At 50.6% G+C, this 19,352-nt stretch overlaps 1 protein-coding gene across 3 annotated transcripts; it reads left to right on the top strand.

Annotated features, from left to right (window-relative positions):
• Positions 1–856: 856 nt before the first annotated feature.
• LOC130041918 (bcl-2-like protein 2) lies at positions 857–19,083 on the top strand. 3 transcript variants are annotated; one of them, XM_056134207.1, is made up of 9 exons: positions 868–1,015; positions 1,313–1,400; positions 1,871–2,310; positions 15,248–15,362; positions 15,901–15,968; positions 16,288–16,394; positions 16,962–17,049; positions 17,137–17,288; positions 18,156–19,083. In XM_056134207.1, exons 3-9 carry the CDS (start codon positions 1,879–1,881, stop codon positions 18,193–18,195), a joined length of 1,002 nt encoding a protein of 333 aa, XP_055990182.1. In that variant the 5' UTR covers positions 868–1,015; positions 1,313–1,400; positions 1,871–1,878; the 3' UTR covers positions 18,196–19,083. The 3 variants fall into 3 exon arrangements, with proteins under 3 accessions (XP_055990180.1, XP_055990182.1, XP_055990179.1); XM_056134204.1 differs by lacking the exons at positions 868–1,015; positions 1,313–1,400; positions 1,871–2,310 and adding an exon at positions 14,638–15,008; XM_056134205.1 differs by lacking the exons at positions 15,248–15,362; positions 15,901–15,968; positions 16,288–16,394; ... (1 more) ...; positions 17,137–17,288; positions 18,156–19,083 and adding an exon at positions 2,998–3,629 and having other exon boundaries at positions 857–1,015.
• Positions 19,084–19,352: the final 269 nt, after the last annotated feature.

Raw genomic sequence — 19,352 nt, 5'->3', positions numbered from 1 at the left:
CAGTTACTATTATTGTGACCTAGCTTCTCCAGTCTGGTGGGCGGCAGACGCGAAGGAGACCAGCAGGAAAGGGAAGTTGGGCTGCCACTTTCTGGGGGATATCTGGGGTCCCTTCAATGGAGCTGAAGGAAGTGGCAGCTGCAGACGGCCATGGGCCCAGCCTGAGAGTGCCCTCCTGCGGCCCAGCTGTTCCACACCCAGTGAAGGGGCTGGGATCAGTAGCTCCCAGGTACAAAAAACAGTCAGATGTGTGCCTGTGTCCATGAAATCTGGAAGGATAAAGATCGACCTTGACGCTGACAGCCTCCTGGAATGTAGAGGACTTACAAGAGGATGAGGGAGGAAAGATGAGGATTTGTATTATTTCCTCCAGACCTCGATATTGCCTGCTTTCTTCATGTCATGAAAATAAGCTCCTGTGTTGGAGAAACGCAATTTTCAGGAAATCGATCCGGTGACCCCCCACCCAAAATGAAGACGTTACCTACAGAAACAGCTTGTGATCTAAACCCCAGTTCCCAGACGCCCTGCTAAGGCCCCAGCCCACCGAGACCCGGGGCCTAAAGGTCCTGGAGGCAAGGAAACGAGCCGGTGAAATAGCGGCTGGGCCAGTCCCACAAGGAGGCACCTACAGGGCGTGGGAACCGTTTCTCTTCTCTGGAACTCCTTTCCAGGCTGCGAGAGTTCAACAAGTGCCTGGAACGTCTGAGACCTTCGGGAGATACTGCATTTGCTGGGAGCTTCCCGAGTCTGCCGGGAGGCTCTGGGGCTCCGGCTGGGTCTTGGCTGGCTGGGCTCGCCTCCCACAGCCCCTCTCTTCCCGGCCTGTGGCTCTTCCCAGTCCTGCGTCCCAGCCCCGCCCCTCTCTCCGGACGCATCTCTGGGCCCCATCATCACCCGGCGCCGGGCCCTCCCCCCTTTCTCCTCCTCCTTCCTTCCCTCCCTTCCTCCCTCTCTCCCTCCCTCTCAGCTCCTGCACCAGGAAACAGCCCGGATCCCGGCAGCGGCCTGACCCGTGAGATCCCTAACCTGGCAGGCAGGCGGGGTTGGGGGCTGAGGGTGGGGGTGAGGGAGGAGCCGGGCCTCTGGGCTGCCCTGGGGAGCCGGGAGTAGAGAAGGTGTCGCAGGAAGAAGCCCTTGGCCCTGGGTTTCCCAGGAGGACAGTCCTTAAACATGGATTCGGCCACACAGCTGGTACCGTGTTGGGAGCAGGGGCCCGGGCCCCGGAGCTGTGACCCCAGCCTTCCTCAGGCCAGACCCTGAACCCCAGCCTTTCCTGCCGCTCTCTGATCGGCCCCCCTCCTCTTCCCAGGGCTCCACGCTGGCCAGGAGGATGAAAGGCCGCAGCTGGGGGCTCCTTGCCACCGGCGCTGGGTCCTAAGAGCTGCCATCCAGGCGGGGTGAGTGTTGTCTTCCTTCTCTGCCTCTCTGTTTCTCTCCCGTTGCTTCTCCCCCTTTCCCTTCACTCCATGTCCTCCCCCGCCCGTGACCCTGCCAACATCTTTATTCCTGGCCTCCGGGGAGGCCCTCAGCCCCTTCCCTGGCCCCAAAAGTGTGTCCTGTGCAGAGGGGGGCGGGGTGGGGGTGCCACAGAGGTGGAATGGCTTTCTTACTGAAAGCAGCACAAGTGTTCAAAGAATAGTCGTGGGCCTGCTATACAGCCTGTGACTGTGCTGGCCAGCCCCTTACCCTGCCTTCCTTCCCAGGTCCCCGCTCCTCCCTGTCCAGTGGTCTCTGAGCATCCCCTCCCATCCTGCCCCTTCCTGTCTCACAGCGGTGGCCAAGGCTGAGAGCTCCCCCCCATTACCCCCTCCCACGGGGGATCCCCTGATCCCATCCTCATGTCATCTTTGGTCTTTGCCTCTTGCAGCCGCCCGGATGGCGACCCCCGCCTCGGCCCCAGACACACGGGCTCTAGTGGCAGACTTTGTAGGCTATAAGCTGAGGCAGAAAGGTTATGTGTGCGGAGCAGGCCCCGGGGAGGGCCCGGCCGCCGATCCTCTGCACCAAGCGATGCGGGCGGCTGGAGATGAGTTCGAGACCCGCTTCCGGCGCACCTTCTCTGACCTGGCGGCCCAGCTGCATGTGACCCCAGGCTCTGCCCAGCAGCGCTTCACCCAGGTCTCTGACGAACTCTTCCAAGGGGGCCCCAACTGGGGCCGCCTGGTGGCCTTCTTTGTCTTTGGAGCGGCGCTGTGTGCCGAGAGTGTCAACAAGGAGATGGAGCCACTCGTGGGGCAGGTGCAGGAGTGGATGGTGGCGTACCTGGAGACGCGGCTGGCTGACTGGATCCACAGCAGCGGGGGCTGGGTAAGAGCTTCCCCATCGCTGCTCTGTACATCCCCTCGCAAAGCTGCTCTCCAGGGGGAGGGAGTCGGTTCCGACTGGGTGCTAGGAACAAGCAAGGGGGTGGGGGTGGCGCTCAGCCACCCCTGTCTGGGTAGAAGCAGATGCCCTGGCTGTGGGCATGAGACTGGACTTTGCCCTCCAGGGCTGCCATGCAGTTATCACTGCACGGGCCTCTAATCCAAAGCGGAGGACAGGACACACAGACCTTAGGGAATGCCCGCAGGGAGATGGCTTGCCCGGCCACCAGGAACTTGGAACACCAGAGAGTGTTGCTTGGAGGGCTGTGGGGTGGTGGTGGTTGGGGGAGAAGATAGGGAGGGGTGGAGGTAGAGGGGAGGGGGCAGACATGGGATCCGAGATGAGGTGGTGGTCAGGCAGGCCGTGGGAAAGCCTGCCTGTTCTGAGAAGGGTTTGGGGCCGAGGTTGAAGGGGACCCTGGAGAGAGAGAATGAGCCTGGAGCTCAAGGCGGGGCAGGGGGAGGGTGGTCCGTGGGGCTTGGAGTTTTGGGGCTTTGTGCAGAGAAGAGCGGGGTGTGGGGAAGGGCTTGCAGTGGCTGGAACTGGAACTCTTCCTCTCCTCTCTTCTTCACTCTTTCCTCTCCTGATACCCCTCTCTCCTTCTTTCTCTACTTCCCTTCTCTCCCACAGGCGGCGTTCACGGCTCTGTACGGGGACGGGGCCCTGGAGGAGGCTCGGCGGCTGCGGGAGGGGAACTGGGCCTCCGTGCGGGCCGTGCTGACGGGGGCTGTGGCACTGGGGGCCCTGGTCACTGTGGGGGCCTTTTTCGCTAGCAAGTGAGATGGTGCAGGGCCAGGCGGGGACTCAGAGCGGTGGGCAGACAGGAGAGCAGAAACGGAACCGAGACACGCCCTTGGAAGAAGTTGGGTGCACGCATGGGCAGGACACAGAGTCGGGCAGGGGGCAGGGTGGCGCGTGAAGTTGCTGGACGCGGCAGGCAGGCTGTTGGCAGCAGGAGCTGGAGACACGGGGAAGGTATTTGGAAAGTCGGGGCCAGGAGGGAGAGTCACTTGAGGGCAGCGGGGGAGACAGGAGGGTCACGTCTGTAGGTGGCGGCACCCAGAGCGCGAACCATAGAGAACTGTAGCGTGACTTGTGAGTCCCCAGGAAGGTGGACGTGTTTGGGGGCTGTTGGCACCATCGGAGCAGTGGGGATTTGGGGGAAGACACGAAAGGCAGCTTCCTGGGGGAACGGCAGCTTGGGGTCGCAGGTGCCTCTGTGTGTGTGTGTGTGTGTGTGTGTGTGTGTGTGTGCGCGCGCGCGCGCGCGCGCGCGTGTGTCTGCACTCCCGCACGTGGACGCCTGTGCATGCTGCTTGTCTAAGCTGGAGGTGGGGGGAGGGAGGACACTCTCCCAGAACATTCCCTCTTGCCGTGGCAAGAATCTGGGGCAATTGTCTGCCCCTCCTCCCCCACACGTTCCTTCTTCCTCCCCTTGTCCTAAACTCTCAAGGCTAAGCGAGAGAAACACTGTATCGAGGCTTTGGGCCTGGGAGAGCCGCTGAGCCCCCGCTGTGGCCTTGCTCCTTCATCACCTCCCTTCCTTGCACCTGGTGCATTCGCTGCTGCCTCCCGCCCCCGGCTCTGACCGAAAAGGCCCGGCTAGGGTTCTGCAGGGCCTGTGCCAGGTGGAGGGAGCTGGACCCCCCTGCCCCGCCTCCCCCCCACCCCCCTTTCCATCCTCTCCTGCTGTGGCACACCAGTGCCCACGGGGTTCACTATCTCGGGAACCATCTGTACCGAAACTTCAGCCTAAGTGGAGGGCTCAAATCGATTTCTCTCGGGAGTGTGTGGACGTTCAAGAGATGCTGGTGTACAGCCTGGGGCCTGCGCTTGTCGCCACTGTTGATTCCCTCAGAGGAATAGGCCAGCTCTGAAGCCCCTGGGCGTAAGGGGGACGTGGACTTGTGACCGGCCGGGGCCGTGTGCTGGGCTCTGGTGCTGCTGTTGCTGAGGGTCCGGTGGGTGGGTTCTAGAGTTCCTTCCGCAACCATGGACCAGCTCGCTAAAGCCACGCTGTGTGCATACGTGTCCCCTGCCCATACCTCGGTGTCGGACAAGGCTCTGCGGCGGAGCTCACGGTCCTCGAGAACAGATGGCAATGACAGCCTTTTCTTTTGAGAAAGGAATCATTTCACTCCATATGCATGCCCTGAGCCAGACCTCACTGCTGCACTTTGCGAGGTGCTAACATTGCTGCTCTCCAATGCTGACTCCAGACACAGGGCTCACTAGGACCCTGCCCTCGACCCCGAGCACTGATCAGTTTAGCTAGACCATGGAGGAACTCTTGTTAGATTTTTTTTTTTTAATCCCAGCTTGGTCCCAGAATGTGGCAACATAGTTGTACTCACTAGAATGTGGGACCAAAATCGGCCTCAGGTGTTTAGCCCAGACTTTTGTTTTTGAGAGAGGGCTGCGCTTTCTCATGGTGTTTATCAGGGCGGTGGCTGACTGTGTGTGCCACTGGGTCTGTGGTGAGTGCGCTGGCCTCAGAACCTCAGAGCCAGTCTGTGTGGCAGGCAATTGGGGTGGGGGGTGGGGGTCTCTGACTTGCTCAGGACGAACTAGGCCAGTGGTTTTCCTATTGCTTGGCAGAGCCCCAGAGTTTCCTGGGGGTTCCCTCAGAAGCCCTCGGGGAAGAGGAGGTTTGGATGGTGGGGGGCCGTCGAGCAGGCTGGGTGACTTGCCCTCAAACAGAACAGCTCCCCTTGTAGCTGTCTTACATATCGGGGTTCAGGGTAAGGTTTTGTTTGCGTGAAGGGGTTTGCTGCTGAGGGAAGTTGGAAAACCACTGACTAGATAGATCATCAGCTCCAGATTGGAGCCGGACTGGGGCAGGCTTCTCACCTTACCCTGGAGCCCAGGATGCTCCTCCCCACCTGTCCCCATGAGCACTCTTGGGGCCAGCAGTGAACGAGGGGCCACGGCACTGTGGTCAGGTTACTGAACTGCCCTGGGTGGAGTGAGAGGTGATTTTCTGAAAGGGTAAAGGGCTTGATCCCAGAAGCGTGGCTTGAATGGGACCATGGTGGGCAGTTTTGACGGGTCCTGCCCTTCTTGAGGGGCAACGGAAAACCCCAGAGACGCTTATGTCAGGGAAAACTAGACTCTCTTCTAGAGCCATATAATTCCTTGGGATTAGCTCTTGGCCAGAAAGGCTGAGTATGGCTCCCAATTTTTAAATCCATTTCATTTAAAATAAATAAGGGGAAGAAATCTAATTTTCATTTTCCAGAGATTGAATCAGTGGAGAGGGTGTTTCTTGCTCTCCAGAGCCCAAAGGGACAAATAGGGACTTGCTTAGGCCAAGGAAGGAGCAGAAGTAGGGCACCGAGGTCCTGCGGTGATTAATCCCCATTTCCCACTTATTCTAGGGCATACACTATTTTACTTTTTTAAATCATAAAATGGCGGGAGAACAGATTTGGTTAGTTTAGAAGAAAAGAAAAAGCTCTATAAATATAAATATATATATTCCTGTATTTTTATTTAATAATTTATAAATACCAAGTTCATTTGACTTTTATTTTTGTGTAATATGTAATGGTCGTATTAAAAAAAAATAAAGCCCAGAAGTTTAATGAGAAGGACTGAACAGGGTTTGTGACTTCTATACTGAATAGCTTGGGGGTCAGGGCATTTTTTGATCCAATCGTCTCTTGGTAACTTTGTTCAGGACAAAGATTAGAAGAACAGGGATTTGTGAATGGATCGAGATGAGATTAAAAAAAAAAATGTGCCAAGTCAGTCAACCCAAGCCTTAAAAGGGCATATACATGCAGTACCTTAGGAGGGCCACAGACTCAGACCCAAACCCAACCAACCAAGGTACCAAAATACCTTTCTGAGACGATTATCAAGTCTCCACTTGTGGCTCAGCTGCTAATTGGAAGTGTGCTATAGTGAAGTTTCTCCCCCAAACCCTATTTCCTTCTTTGGACTTTGAGTTCAACAAAAAAATGGAGCCCCTGCTTCCTTTACTGGTTCCCCAAGACATTTGGTTTCAGCAATTTTAGTACGAACAGTTAAGTTGGATGGTATCTACAGGAATTATTCAGCGCATCCCTCTGTACGCATCCCTCTGTACTTCTAGGACCACATCAAAAGCATATCTGACAGGAATAGTGATTCCTATTTTAAATTACAAGGAGGAATTTATATTCCAGTGCAATCAACTGGTATTGGGGTTTCTATGTTAAATGGCAATGAAAAATGTAGTGCTTAGAGGAATTCAGTGGTGTGTTTCTATTCTCTCCGTAGAAAAATCTATAGAGCAAGACATTAAAATCAGAGAGTGATTTGGACTGGAGTGATAGTACAGTAGGCAACCTTGCACTCAGCAGACTGGGGTTTAATCCCTGAGATCCCATATGATCCCCAGAGCACAGTCAGGAGTGATCCCTGAGTGCAGAGTCAGAAGTAAACCCCGAGCATTGCTGGCTGTGGCCCCCAAAACCAAAAAAGTAAAATAAAAAGCTTTGAAAAATAAATCAGAGAGTGGCTTGATGAACAAGGCACTAGTGGAAAGGGAATTAGGTGCTCTTCATAATTAATATTAGACTATGATGATAGCTAATACATTTATCTCTACTGAAACCCGATAGATTTAAAGACTGGTTTATATCCACCTCGTTCCAAACACATTTGCAGCATTTTATTCTAATACACAAAAGACAAAATAATAGAAAGTATAGATTTTTAAAGTAGGGGGTGAAGGGTACATTGAAATATGACAGTAAAATGACAGCAGAAAGGAACATGAATGTTCAGAAAGGCATTCTGTAAGCAATATTCCTGAATACTAGAGCTATGCTATGAATTCAGCTCCGAGCTGCTTGGCAGCTAAAGCATGTTGGAAAACACAGTGAGATTCCTATTCCTCTTAGGAAATATAAAGCCTATCAGTTTGAAGCTGGACAAAAGCTTTGTGTCTCTTTTGAGAAGACACTGAGTGATACGGTGGATACCACCAGCTATAATACCGGGCACCAAATACGATGTTGAGTTTTGCACCATTGTTTCTTATAGAAACACTGAATGAGGACTTAGTAGGCTGTAAGCTTGTTCAATCAAGCTGATCACAGTTTCACCCAAATAGGCTCTATGATGCTATATTTTAATATAGGTCTAGATTTCAGGCTATCAAAATGGACTGATGGATTGTTTATCTTTCAGACAGTTTTTTGTGAATGTTTTTCCAAAAGGCACTTTTGACATAAGTTGGGTAACATTTAGTTCTAATTTCTAGCAAAAGAATGTAGATACTGTGTGTTTTTACTTAAGATTAGATCTTTTGCAGACTTGAAAGTTGCCTTAAATGTGGACAAAGCAAAATATAAATAAACGAACAATATTTAAAAACCATCTAGAAAAGACTAACATAAGGAAATGCTATATAGTTCTTTAGTCATTCATTCTCGCAGTGAATACTCAAGAGTCTTCTGGATCTAAGCCCAAATCTAGGCCCTGAGGTAGAGATGAAAATTAACATTTTGGATTTGCATGATTAAATACATTCTAGTTAGGGAAACAAAAGCAATTAAATAAAATTTACAACATTAGTTAACATTAACATTTTCATGTAAGAAGGTGATATGGTATGAAGAAAAATATAATTCAATAGAATGAGATTGGGAAGCTACATGAATAGATCTCAGTGTTAAGCGCCTCATTTCTAACTAAGGTAATGTGAATAGTCATCAAAATAATCAAAAATATTTTTATTGATATGGAAAGGTGTTTCGGTCTTATTGGGCATAAAGAAAATATAACATACAGCATGATCCTATTTTGCTTATCTATATTCACTCATCTGTCCATGTATTTGTGTATTGAATCTTCAGGAAGAGTATATGCCAAAATATCAGTGATTATCTCAGGATGGTGGATTTGTGGGTAGTATAATTTTGTTCTTTTTGCTTTTGGCATTTTATGTCTTTTTAAAATAAAGCACACGTTTCTGGTACAGTTGATTTAAACAAGTTTTTCAGGTACAACATTTTTAATTAAAAATAATTTTTTTTTGGTTTTTGGACCACATCTGGCAGTGCTCAGGACTCACTCCTGGCTCTGTACTCAGGGATCACTCCTGGAGGGCTCAGGGGACCATTTGGAGTGCCGGGGATCTAACCCGGGTTGGCCATGTGCAAGACAAGCACCCTATTTTCTGTGTTATCACTATGGACCCCATTTACAAAGTTTTTAATTTAAAAAAAATATTTTTTGTTTGGTTATTTGAGCCACACCAGCAGTGCTCAGGGTTTACTTCTGGCTTTGTGTTCAGAGACCACTCCTGACAGATTCGGGGGACCATATGTGCTGCTGGAGATAGAATCCAGCAAGCACCCCACTGCTGTACTATCTCTATGGCTCCGGTACAAGTTTTTTGGGTTTTTTTGGGGGGGCCATACCCAGCGATACTCAGGGTTTGCTCCTAGCTCTGCACTCAGGAATTACTCCTGGTGGTGCTCAGGGGACCAGATGGGATACCAGGGGTCAAACCCCGCTCAGCCGCATGCAAGGCAAGTGCCCTACCTGCTTTACTATCGCTCTGGCCCTCAAAGTTTTGTTTTTGTTTTTTAAATAAAGTTAGCTAAGCAGAATAGAAATTAAATAGCCCAATAAAGTTCCCCACTTAACTCAAGGGTGGGCCTAAGGAGTTAAGATTGTCCAGGCCAGACTTTGCATTAAAAAATGTAAATGGGTTGACTCAGGCCAGACTTTGCATTAAAAAATAATGTAAATGGGTTGACTCTTTTAAAATAGAGATAAGTAAATGGCCCAAACACTGAGATTCTATATCAGCACTGTCCAGTAGAAATATGTTACATATACGGTTTTACATATTCTTTTTATTGGGAGGACTGGGCCATACCTGGCAGTGCTTGGAGGCTACTCCCAGCTCTGTGCTGGGGGTCCCTCCACAGTGCTTAAGGGACCATATGGTACGAGGGATGGGACCAGAATTGGCTGCATGCATGGCAAGTGACTTACCCCTATGCTATCTCTCTGGCCTCTCTTTGCATATTCTTACTCATTTTATTGAAAAGCAAAAACAAGGATCAGAGTGATAGTACAGCCAGTATGTGCTTGCCTTGCACATAACCAACCTGGATTAGATCCCTGGCACCCCATATGGTAGCCCGAGCTCTGCCAGGAGTGATCCCTGAGTGCAAAGCCAGGAATAATCCCTGAATACAGCCAGGTGTGTCCCCAAAACAAAAACAGAAACAAAAAAATCCCACCCAAACAAAAAAAAAAAACAGACCTAAGTTATTATATTTTATTTAATCCTGTATGTAACAGTATTATAATTTCAACCTGTAATATTAATCAGTTCTTAATTATTTTTACAGCCTTTTTCTCACACCAAGTATTTGAAATGCCATGTGTTTTTTGGGGGGATGGAGGGCACACCTGGTGGGTGGCAGTGCTGAGGGGTTACTCTTATCTCTGTGCTCAGGAGACCACGAGTGCCAGAGATCAAATCTGGGTCGGCCATGTGCCAGGCAAAGAGCCCTACCCTCTGTATTATCACTCCGGTCCCAATGCCATGCATTTTTTGATACTTTCAGGATATCTCAGTTCTGGCTACTTATGTTTCAAGTGTTCAGATGCCATGTGTGAGTAGAGATTATTATATATAAAACACAGTAATTCTATTTTTTATTCTTTGGTTTTTGCCACACCCGATGATGCTAAGGGGTTACTCCTGGCTGTGTGCTCAGGAATCACTCCTGGCAGTGCTTGGAGGACCATATGGGATGCCTGGGATCCAACCCAGTCTGCGCATGTAAGGCATCCACTTTTCTGTATCTCTGGCCCCAACACTGTAATTCTAGATTATAGAGAATTATGGTAGTTAGAAAAATTTGAAATCAAGCATTATAAATAGGGATGAAGTTAAGTATATATGTTGTCTAATAAGGAAACATTTTCCTTCTGCACCTAAGTAGGGGTGCCTCATACCTTTATACTGGTTATTTTCCTCAATTTTACTGTCTGTTTCATTCTGTGAGCACATTTCTCCTCAGAGGACACACTGTCACAGTTCCCATTTTCTCAAGACTCCATGGTCCTCTATTGATAAGTTAACTGAAGGAAAAGTACACTCACAATGGGTGATCTTCACACCCTTAAATTCTAATTCTTAAAACTTTCAAACAGAGGAAAACTTGTCTGATGTTTCCTATGCATCAGCAATAGGCAAGATCAGTTAGCATTTACCAAGTACACAGGGATAGGCAATGGGAGAATAAATATAACTAAGAGGATATCTCTTCTTTTCAGAGTTTACAGTCTAATAGGCACCAGTTTGGTTTTAGGGCCACACCTGGCGGCGCTCAGGGATCACTCCTGACAGGGCTCGGGACCATGTGTAGTGCTCGGGACTGAACCCAGGTCGGCAGTGTGCGAAATAGGCACTTTACCCACTCTACTTTCTCTCCAGCCCCTCAGATATCTTTTTGCATATGTTTCTTTGTAAAGCAATTATGCCTGTTAGAGTATGTTTGGAAGTAGAGTATTTTGCTTATTTTTATTTTAATTTTTGAGAGCTGGGGATCCAAACCTTGGCCTTATACAAGCAAAGCACGTGCTCTACCACTGAGCGGAAGTCCTGACCCCACGTTTTTCTTTTTCTGTCTTATTTATTACTGGTGTTACTGGGACCCATATTTTCCTTCTTTTAAATAAAAATAATATAATTGTGGAAAAATGATAGATCATAGAAAATTATAAAGAAGAATATCAGTCATAATCCGACTACCCAGAGAGAACAACTGCTAACATTTTGGCATATTTCTCATTGTTATCTGAGCTTATATTTTAAGATCAAACTGTACGTACAATTTTGTCTGCTGCAATTCTGTTTACAATTATGCTGCAAGCATTTTTCCTTGTCATTAAAAACATTTTGAAGGTATAATGACTATATAAAATTACATCTGTGTGTATACAGTAGTTTTTCTGGAAGTGCCCACTTGGACATTCAAATTGTTTATATTTTTTCACTTGATGAACATATTCTCAAATGCTTATCTAGTTCATAGATTATTTTAGAACAGATTATAAGAAATATAATTACTGGATGAGGAATCTGAATATTTTGAAAACTTTTGGTACATATGCCAAAGAAAAGATTGCACTGGTTCTTGTTCCTTTTTACCCCCAAAGGCCAAGTTGTGCGTGTGTGTGTATTTTTTTAATCATATATACCTAGTTGTAATCATACTTTCTATATAACTTTACATTTTTCTTTGGCCTAACAAATTATTTTTGCATGTTATCACACTGTGTAAACCTTTTAACAGGTGCATAATCTTTGACTGGATGTAATTATAGTTTGCCTAAACCTTTATTGTTGGAATTTACTGTTTTTCTATTTTTATCACCATACATAATGTATCTTTGTGTATTAAAGTAGACCTTATAGTAATTTTGATCTGAGCTTTGAAAGCTGGTTTTGAGTTTCTGCTCACTTTAGTTTTATGACCTGTGCAAGTTGCTTCATTCTTTCCTAAAAATAAGTATTGGTTTTGGAAATATTTACTTAATAGAATTATTGTGAGAATTCGGTGAGATAATATAATAAAGAGTCTAGGATACTGCTTGTTATAAAAAGAGGTGCTTGGGATGGAGAGAAAATACATTGGGTAGGTGCTTACCTTGTACATTGACAAACTAGGTATGATTTTCCGCACCTCATTATGATTCCCTCAGCCCCCCTCAAAGGAGTGATCCATGAGAAGAGAGCCAGAAGTAAGCCCTGAGCACCTGGATATGGTCCCCAGAAAAAAAAACCAAACAAGTTAAGTGCTGTATAAAATTGGAATTCAGGGATCCAGAGGTGGCTCAATGTGCTGGAGTTGTGCTCTGCATGCTGGAGGCCTGGGCTCCATCCCTGGAACCACATGGCCCCCAGGCAGTAGTCCCTTCACAGTGCCACGTGTGATCAAAAATTAAAGAAGGGAAAGTATTCAAGGGTGTTTTAAAAAAAATCAGTTTGCTTGCTTTGCTTAATTGAAAACATTGAAATCTTGGTTAGGGTAAAGATTAGTAGAAAATGTCAGTGAATTCAGTCTTGTAGCCTTTGTCTAGTATTCAACTTTTTGGTTCTCCCAGACTTTGGAAGCTGATGTGACTAATGAAGTCATTTTAAGTGACAAATTAAGCAACTGTGACTGTTCCAGGTCCCCACCCCTTCTTGAGGTAAGGATTTGTGAGAAAAAAGCAAAGATGGGACCAAAAATGCAAGGAGACTGAGAGAATTTTGAGTTTTGGGTTTGCCCAAAGGGGATCATTATCTTATCCAGATCTCCTTGCCCAGCCATGACACATACCCTCTGTCATCAGGAGTTGTTTAACTTTTTGTTGGGTTCAAGTGACTTTGATTCTCAGCCTTCATCTGATAAAAGTTTTAAAATATCCTGTTTGCATACGCAGTATGCAGTTCCTTCCTTTTAAATTCATGGGTGATTCCTGAAACAAGTAACCCTGTCTTTCAAGGCACAGTTTTATTGGTATGTAGATTGTTCCCATGTGATAGAAACCTCTCCTGAAGACCTTTGTGTTGGTGAGCACTAAAGATGCATCCCTGGGTTAATAAACACCTGGTGGGTATTTTCTATATGCTTGACACACTGGTGGAGATGTAAATATAAACAGTCTCCAGCCTCTCATCTCCAAGGTGCTCACAATCTCCAGGGAATCAACATAAAATGATAAAGTGGGCATGGGAACATGATTCAAGTGGAGGAACATACGCATCGCACGTCAGGTCTTGAGTTTATATTTTGTTTTCATTTACGTTTGGGGGCCACACCCAACAGTGCTCAGGGATCACTCCTGGTGGGATTCAGGGGACCATATGTGGTGCCAGGGATCAAACCCAGGTGAGCTGTATGCAAGGCAACTGCTTGAATCCCTATACTAACTTCCTGAGTTTAATTCTGGTACTGCATGCCCCCACCTCCCGCAGCCCTGGTGTGGCCCCTGTAACACACAAAGAAAACGATAAAATGCACAATGCAGGTAATAGGTCCTTTTGTCTTAGTAAAGGTGATGGCCGAAGTTTGCTGTGGTTGGTCAACAGTAAACTGCAAGTGGCACAGGCAAGGGTGCAGATACAATCGTTACAACAGAGTGTGGAAACATTAAGTATCCCAATCCTGGGGCCTCGGGAAAGAATACTGAGCCCAGGGCAAGCAAGAGAGAAGGTAAGGTGCTTGCTTTGCATGTAGCCAATCCAGTTTTGAATCCCCAGTACCACGGATGGTCCCCGGAAACAATGTCGGGGGCCACTTCTCAGCACAGAGCCCAGGGTAGCCCCTGTGCACCACCAGGTGTGGTCAAAATATGTGTCCAACCTTTGCTTGGCTGGCAAAGGAAAGCCAGGTAGGTTTGGGAGTAAAGAGGGAAACATCGGAATCTGGCTCATTAGGGGCATGCAACAAACAATCCAATCAAATCGGAACACGGGCTGCAACTGGGGCAAGAGCGGAGGTCTCCACAGCTGCCTGCGCAGGAGACAGGAGTCTCGGGACCTAACACCTCTTCAGCGGCCTCTCCCTGCTGTCTGGTGCTGATTACCCTGACGGGAAGAGAAAGCTATCACCTTCAGAGGTCCACTCGGAATCCCCCATTTGTAGCAGCACCGCAGCTACGGGTACTCTCTTGCCCGGAAGACCCATGTCTAGAAACCTCCGCAGTACTCCGGGCCTTTGCCTACCAGCACCAAGTAAGTTAGCAACCACTTGTGTCAAGATGGCGGCCTCCCTAGGGCTCGGTCATGTGACCTCTGATCGCCCGAGCCGGCTGTCCCGCAGCCCGTCGGGGGCAAGGTTCACCTGACACCGAAGCGGGTGTCAACCCTTCGACTCGCCCGAGCCAATCGGCATCTGAGACTGGGCCACCGCGGCGAGGTGATGGGGAGATGGGTTCCTGCCACTCGTTGAACCAACGGCCAATCGCCGCACGCCCTCTACCTCGAGGTCCCCGCCCGTAGGCGGGGGGAAAGCAGGAATGTCGTCACAGCGTGGCCGTATTGTTACCGAAGGAATTGGGAGGAGGTGGGACGTGTGCTGATTGACAGGCAGGCTTCCCCTAACGGGATTTGAGGGTTTGCCGCCCCGCCCCGCCCTGGAGGTGGGGTCTCCTCTGATTGTCAAGTCGTGTTCCCCAATGGGGTGCTAGCTCGTGGTGACGGGCAGGCTGCTGAACTAATGAATCCGCGGCGTGGCCGGCGCAGCTCTCCAATCGCCGGGCGGCGGGCCCCAGTCTGAGCGGCGATGGCGGCGGCGGCGGCGGCGGCAGCAGCAGCGGGGGCTGCGGGCGGTCGGGGCTCCGGGCCGGGGCGGCGGCGCCATCTTGTGCCCGGGGCCGGTGGGGAGGCCGGGGAGGGGGCCCCGGGGGGCGCAGGGGACTACGGGAACGGCCTGGAGTCTGAGGAACTGGAGCCTGGGGAGCTGCTGCTGGAGCCCGAGCCGGAGCCCGAGCCCGAAGAGGAGCCGCCCCGGCCCCGCGCCCCGCCAGGAGCTCCGGGCCCTGGGCCTGGCTCGGGAGCCCCCGGCAGCCAGGAGGAGGAGGAGGAGCCGGGACTGGTCGAGGGGGACCCGGGGGACGGCGCCATTGAGGACCCGGTGAGGGCAGGAGGGCGGGCGGGCGGGCGGGCCGGCCTGCCCCCGGGCGGCCGGGTCACGCCGGCCGGGTGGGGGCTGGGGTGGGCGGGGAATAGCGGGGCCGGGGCGCCGGCGGGTGCCCAGCGCGCGTCTGCCGGAGCAGGTAGCGTGGGGGGCCATGGCCGGGCCGGGCTGACGCGGCGCGGGGCCCGCCTCGGCGCCGCTGAGCGCCCCTCCACACCCTGCCCCGCTCGCCGCAGGAGCTGGAAGCCATCAAAGCTCGAGTCCGGGAGATGGAGGAGGAAGCGGAGAAGCTCAAGGAGCTGCAGAACGAGGTGGAGAAGCAGATGAACATGAGCCCGCCCCCCGGCAATGGTGGGTAACCGGCGGCGCGGCGGCGGGGGCCGTGCGGGGCCGGGGCCGGGTCGGGCCGCGCCGCCCGGCCGCGGGGTGGTCGCCTCTGCCCCGCTCTTTGTCCCCGGACCCCCGCCGACGCGCTCTTTGTTCCGACGCTGCCCCGTGGGCCCCTCGGAGCCGATGGCCAGGTGGCATTTGACCTTCACGTCTCGCGCGTGGGGCCTTCGCTTGGGAGACCCCCCCGGGCGCTGGGGGCCTCGCCGCCCCGTCTGGCAGTGTCCCCGGGCCCCCACCCCCCACCCCCGCGCCTCCAGGGCCACCCTTCGGGACGCAGCCGCGGGTGGGGGGGGAGTGACCCTTTGTTTCCTCGGGGCTTTGAAGATGTTTTTAAGCTTTCTTTGTTGGCCGATGCTGGTGGCTGTTGTGTGCTCCACCATTGTGCGTGGTTTCCAGGAATATGGATGGATGGAAGAGATGTAAATGCTGACCTTCACTGTGGCCTATTTTGGTCACGTAAAAACGTGACCCCCCCCCCTTTTCTTTCCCCCCTTCAAAGCTGGCCCAGTGATCATGTCCATTGAGGAGAAGATGGAAGCTGATGCCCGTTCCATCTATGTTGGCAACGTATGTATTAGGGCCGGGTGGGGGTGGGGACAGGGTTCTTGTTTGGGGGAGTCCTGAACATCTCCAGGATATCTGGTGGTGGGTTTTGGGGAATGGGGGATGCAGGCGAGGCTGGGGGGGGGGAGGTGAAAGGTAATGGTGAGCAACGTTTCTGGGGTTTCCGTATCCCGGTTGCTCTCTAACCCTTGGTCAGAGGCTCCGGGGTGGGAATGATCCGGATGTGCGTGGATGGCTGTTCAGCAGGGTAGCTGGTGAGACGGGAGTTTTCCTAGTACTTGTGAAATGTCCCTCCCCTTCCGCCCCCCAACGCACTCCACAGGTGGACTATGGTGCAACAGCAGAAGAGCTGGAAGCACACTTTCATGGCTGTGGTTCAGTCAACCGCGTCACCATTCTTTGTGACAAATTTAGTGGCCACCCCAAAGGGTAAGTAGGGAAGTAAGTTGAGATCATTTTCATAGCAATTAAAACGTTTTATAGAATAGAGTAAATTAAATTAAAGCAAGTGCTCTGTCTTTTAACGAAGGGCACTCATTTTGAGCATTGCTTTGCAAATGAATGCTTTCCCAGACTAGGGAGGGACTAAACATGGAGGTGTTGGGGGGCCTGGGATCCTAAACTGGAGGGGCATGGATGGAGATAGCCTGGACTTGACCTCGTGTGCTGGTTTTGCCATGTGCCAGTCTGGTCTTATATTTTCTTGAGGGAGGCTAGAAATTTTGATTAAAACCTTTCGTAAGGGTCCAAGAGATTGGGCAGGTTTAAGATTCTTCTTGCATGTGGCCAACTCTGGTTCTGGTTCTGTGAGCTCATATACTGGGTTCTGCTGCCCCTGAGTACAGCTGAATATGACACTCCCCCCCCCCAACGCAACATCAAAGTAAAATGTTGACAGAAATGTGAACACATTGTACCCAAAGCTTGCCTGCAAGTTGGCTCTGACCTGGGAGCTATTTGCAGCCTCAGATACATAAAAGAGACCATTATTTTCAGGTTTGCATATATCGAGTTCTCAGACAAAGAGTCCGTGAGGACTTCCCTGGCCTTAGATGAGTCCCTGTTTAGAGGAAGACAAATAAAGGTAAGCCCCATGCTCTTGCTGTTTGGTCCCGTATAAACACTGTAGATTGACTCTCTAAGGCTTCTGTTAACCGTCCCTCGCTCGCAGGTGATCCCAAAACGAACCAACAGACCAGGGATCAGCACAACAGACCGGGGTTTCCCACGAGCCCGATACCGAGCCCGGACCACCAACTACAGCAATTCCCGCTCTCGACTCTACAGTCCTTTTAACACCAGGCCCCGGGGTCGCATCTACAGGTCAGGATAGATGGGCTGCTCCTCTTCCCGCCTCCCATGAGCCCTGTAGACTTCCGGTCTGAGGAACCGCCCTCCCTTACCCTGCCCTTGGCCTCCTGCCTGTGCAGGGTGAGGGATGTAGTTGCAGGCCAGGCCAGGCGGCCAGTCTCACCATCTTTTTCTGGAGCAGGACTTGGTGGTGAGGGCTGGATCTCTCACTCTGCTGGCCCCCGCTCCCTCCACCCCACCCTCCCAAAGTTAATGGCAGTGAAGGCCGGGGAGCATGGGCGAGGGGCTCAGAGCAGTGAACACGGACATTTGCTACTTTGTCCAGTTAGAGAGGGTTGGAAGTTTGAGCCCTGCTTGCAAGAGTATCAGTGGCTAGTTGGTCCTCCTCCGCATTCTGTGGGAGGATAGTGATAGATTTATTCTGGAATGGAGCTAGTCTTCTGCAAGACTCGCTTTCCCACAGCCCCCTGTTGTTTTTCTGCACTCTTGTGTTGAGCTTGGTGTTTATCTAGCCGGGTTATCTAGGCAGAGCCGGGTTATTTTGGCTGCCCACACCATCTGCTTCTCTACCCCTAGGAGTTGAGGGTCTCTGGCGGTGAGGGCCTAGGGTGGAAGGGCCGTAGGGCCTACGGTAGAACTGGAATAAACCAGGAGGCTTTTCGTCTTGCCCCTGTAACTCAGATGCACTTTACTGCCACTGTTTGGTGAATTTTCTGTTAATCCCCCCTTCCCATTGGATTGTGGGGTCAGTCTTAAGGCCCGTGGAAACTTCTTTCCCCACCCCCTCACAGTAAACTGGGGCAAGGGCCCACGGGGGAGGGGCTTGTGCTGAACTGTTTAGTGATCATGTTGACACCTAACTCTCCTTCTTTCTTCCAGGGGCCGGGCTAGAGCGACATCATGGTATTCCCCTTACTAAAAAAAGTGTGTATTAGGAGGAGAGAGAGGAAAAAAAGAGGAAAGAAGGAAAAAAAAAAAGAATTAAAAAAAAAAAAGAAAAACAGAAGATGACCTTGATGGAAAAAAAAATATTTTTTAAAAAAAAGATATACTGTGGAAGGGGGGAGAATCCCATAACTAACTGCTGAGGAGGGACCTGCTTTGGGGGAGTAGGGGAAGGCCCAGGGAGTGGGGCAGGGGCTGCTCATTCCCTCTGGGCATTCGCCGTGGACACGTCTCAATTGCGCAAGCTGCTCCCCATGTTTCCCTGACCCGCTTCACCCTCTTGGGGGCTGCTCAAGGGTAGGTGGGCGTGGGTGGTAGGCGGGGTTTTTTTTACCCAGGGCTCTGGAAGGACACCAAACTGTTCTGCTTGTCGCCTTCCCTCCATCTTCTCCCTCCCTCTCGCAGTCCCGCCTGCCTGCTCCTGTCTTGCCAGGTCTCCCACCCGCCCCAGCCCTCCGCTCCGGCTCCCTGCCCTTCCAGATTGCCTGGTGATCTGTTTGGTTTCCTTTTGTGTTTCTTTTTCTGTTTTGAGTGTCTTTCTTTGCAGGTTTCTGTAGCCGGATGATCTCCGTTCCGCTCCCAGCGGCTCCAGTGTAAATTCCCCTTCCCCCTGGGGAAATGCACTACCTTGTTTTGGGGGTTTTGGGGAGTTTGGTTTTTTATTTTTTTCTGTTTGTTTTGTTTCTCAGTTTTCTTTTTTTTTTTCCTTTGCCTTTTTTTCCCTTTTATTTGGAGGGAATGGGAGGAAGTGGGAACAGGGAGGTGGGAGGTGGATTTTGTTTATTTTTTTAGCTCATTTCCAGGGGTGGGAGTTTTTTTTTTTAATATGTGTCATGAATAAAGTTGTTTTTGAAAATAAAAATTGTTTGGCCTCTTGGGTGTAAGGATTATTTATCTTCCTATTTTCTCTTAGATCCCAGATGGCTGTGAACACTCCTGGAAATGCTGGTATTTAGAAGGAAGTTCCTCACTTAGAAATTAAGGAGTAGGAGTTCAAGTTGCAACTATCAGAAATAAAAAGCGTTTGGTTTCCAGGGATGGGTTTTCTGGATAGCACAGCCCTGATTGGCACTTAGGAATGAGACTGGTTGGGAAGAGGATGGGGTTGGCTCAAAGGCTAAAAAAAAATGG

Source organism: Sorex fumeus, unplaced genomic scaffold (genome assembly GCF_029834395.1).
Source record: "Sorex fumeus unplaced genomic scaffold, SorFum_2.1 ptg000098l, whole genome shotgun sequence".
NCBI lineage: Eukaryota > Metazoa > Chordata > Mammalia > Eulipotyphla > Soricidae > Sorex > Sorex fumeus.
The sequence above is the reverse complement of the archived record's forward strand: the minus strand, read 5'-3'. Positions and strand labels throughout refer to the sequence as shown.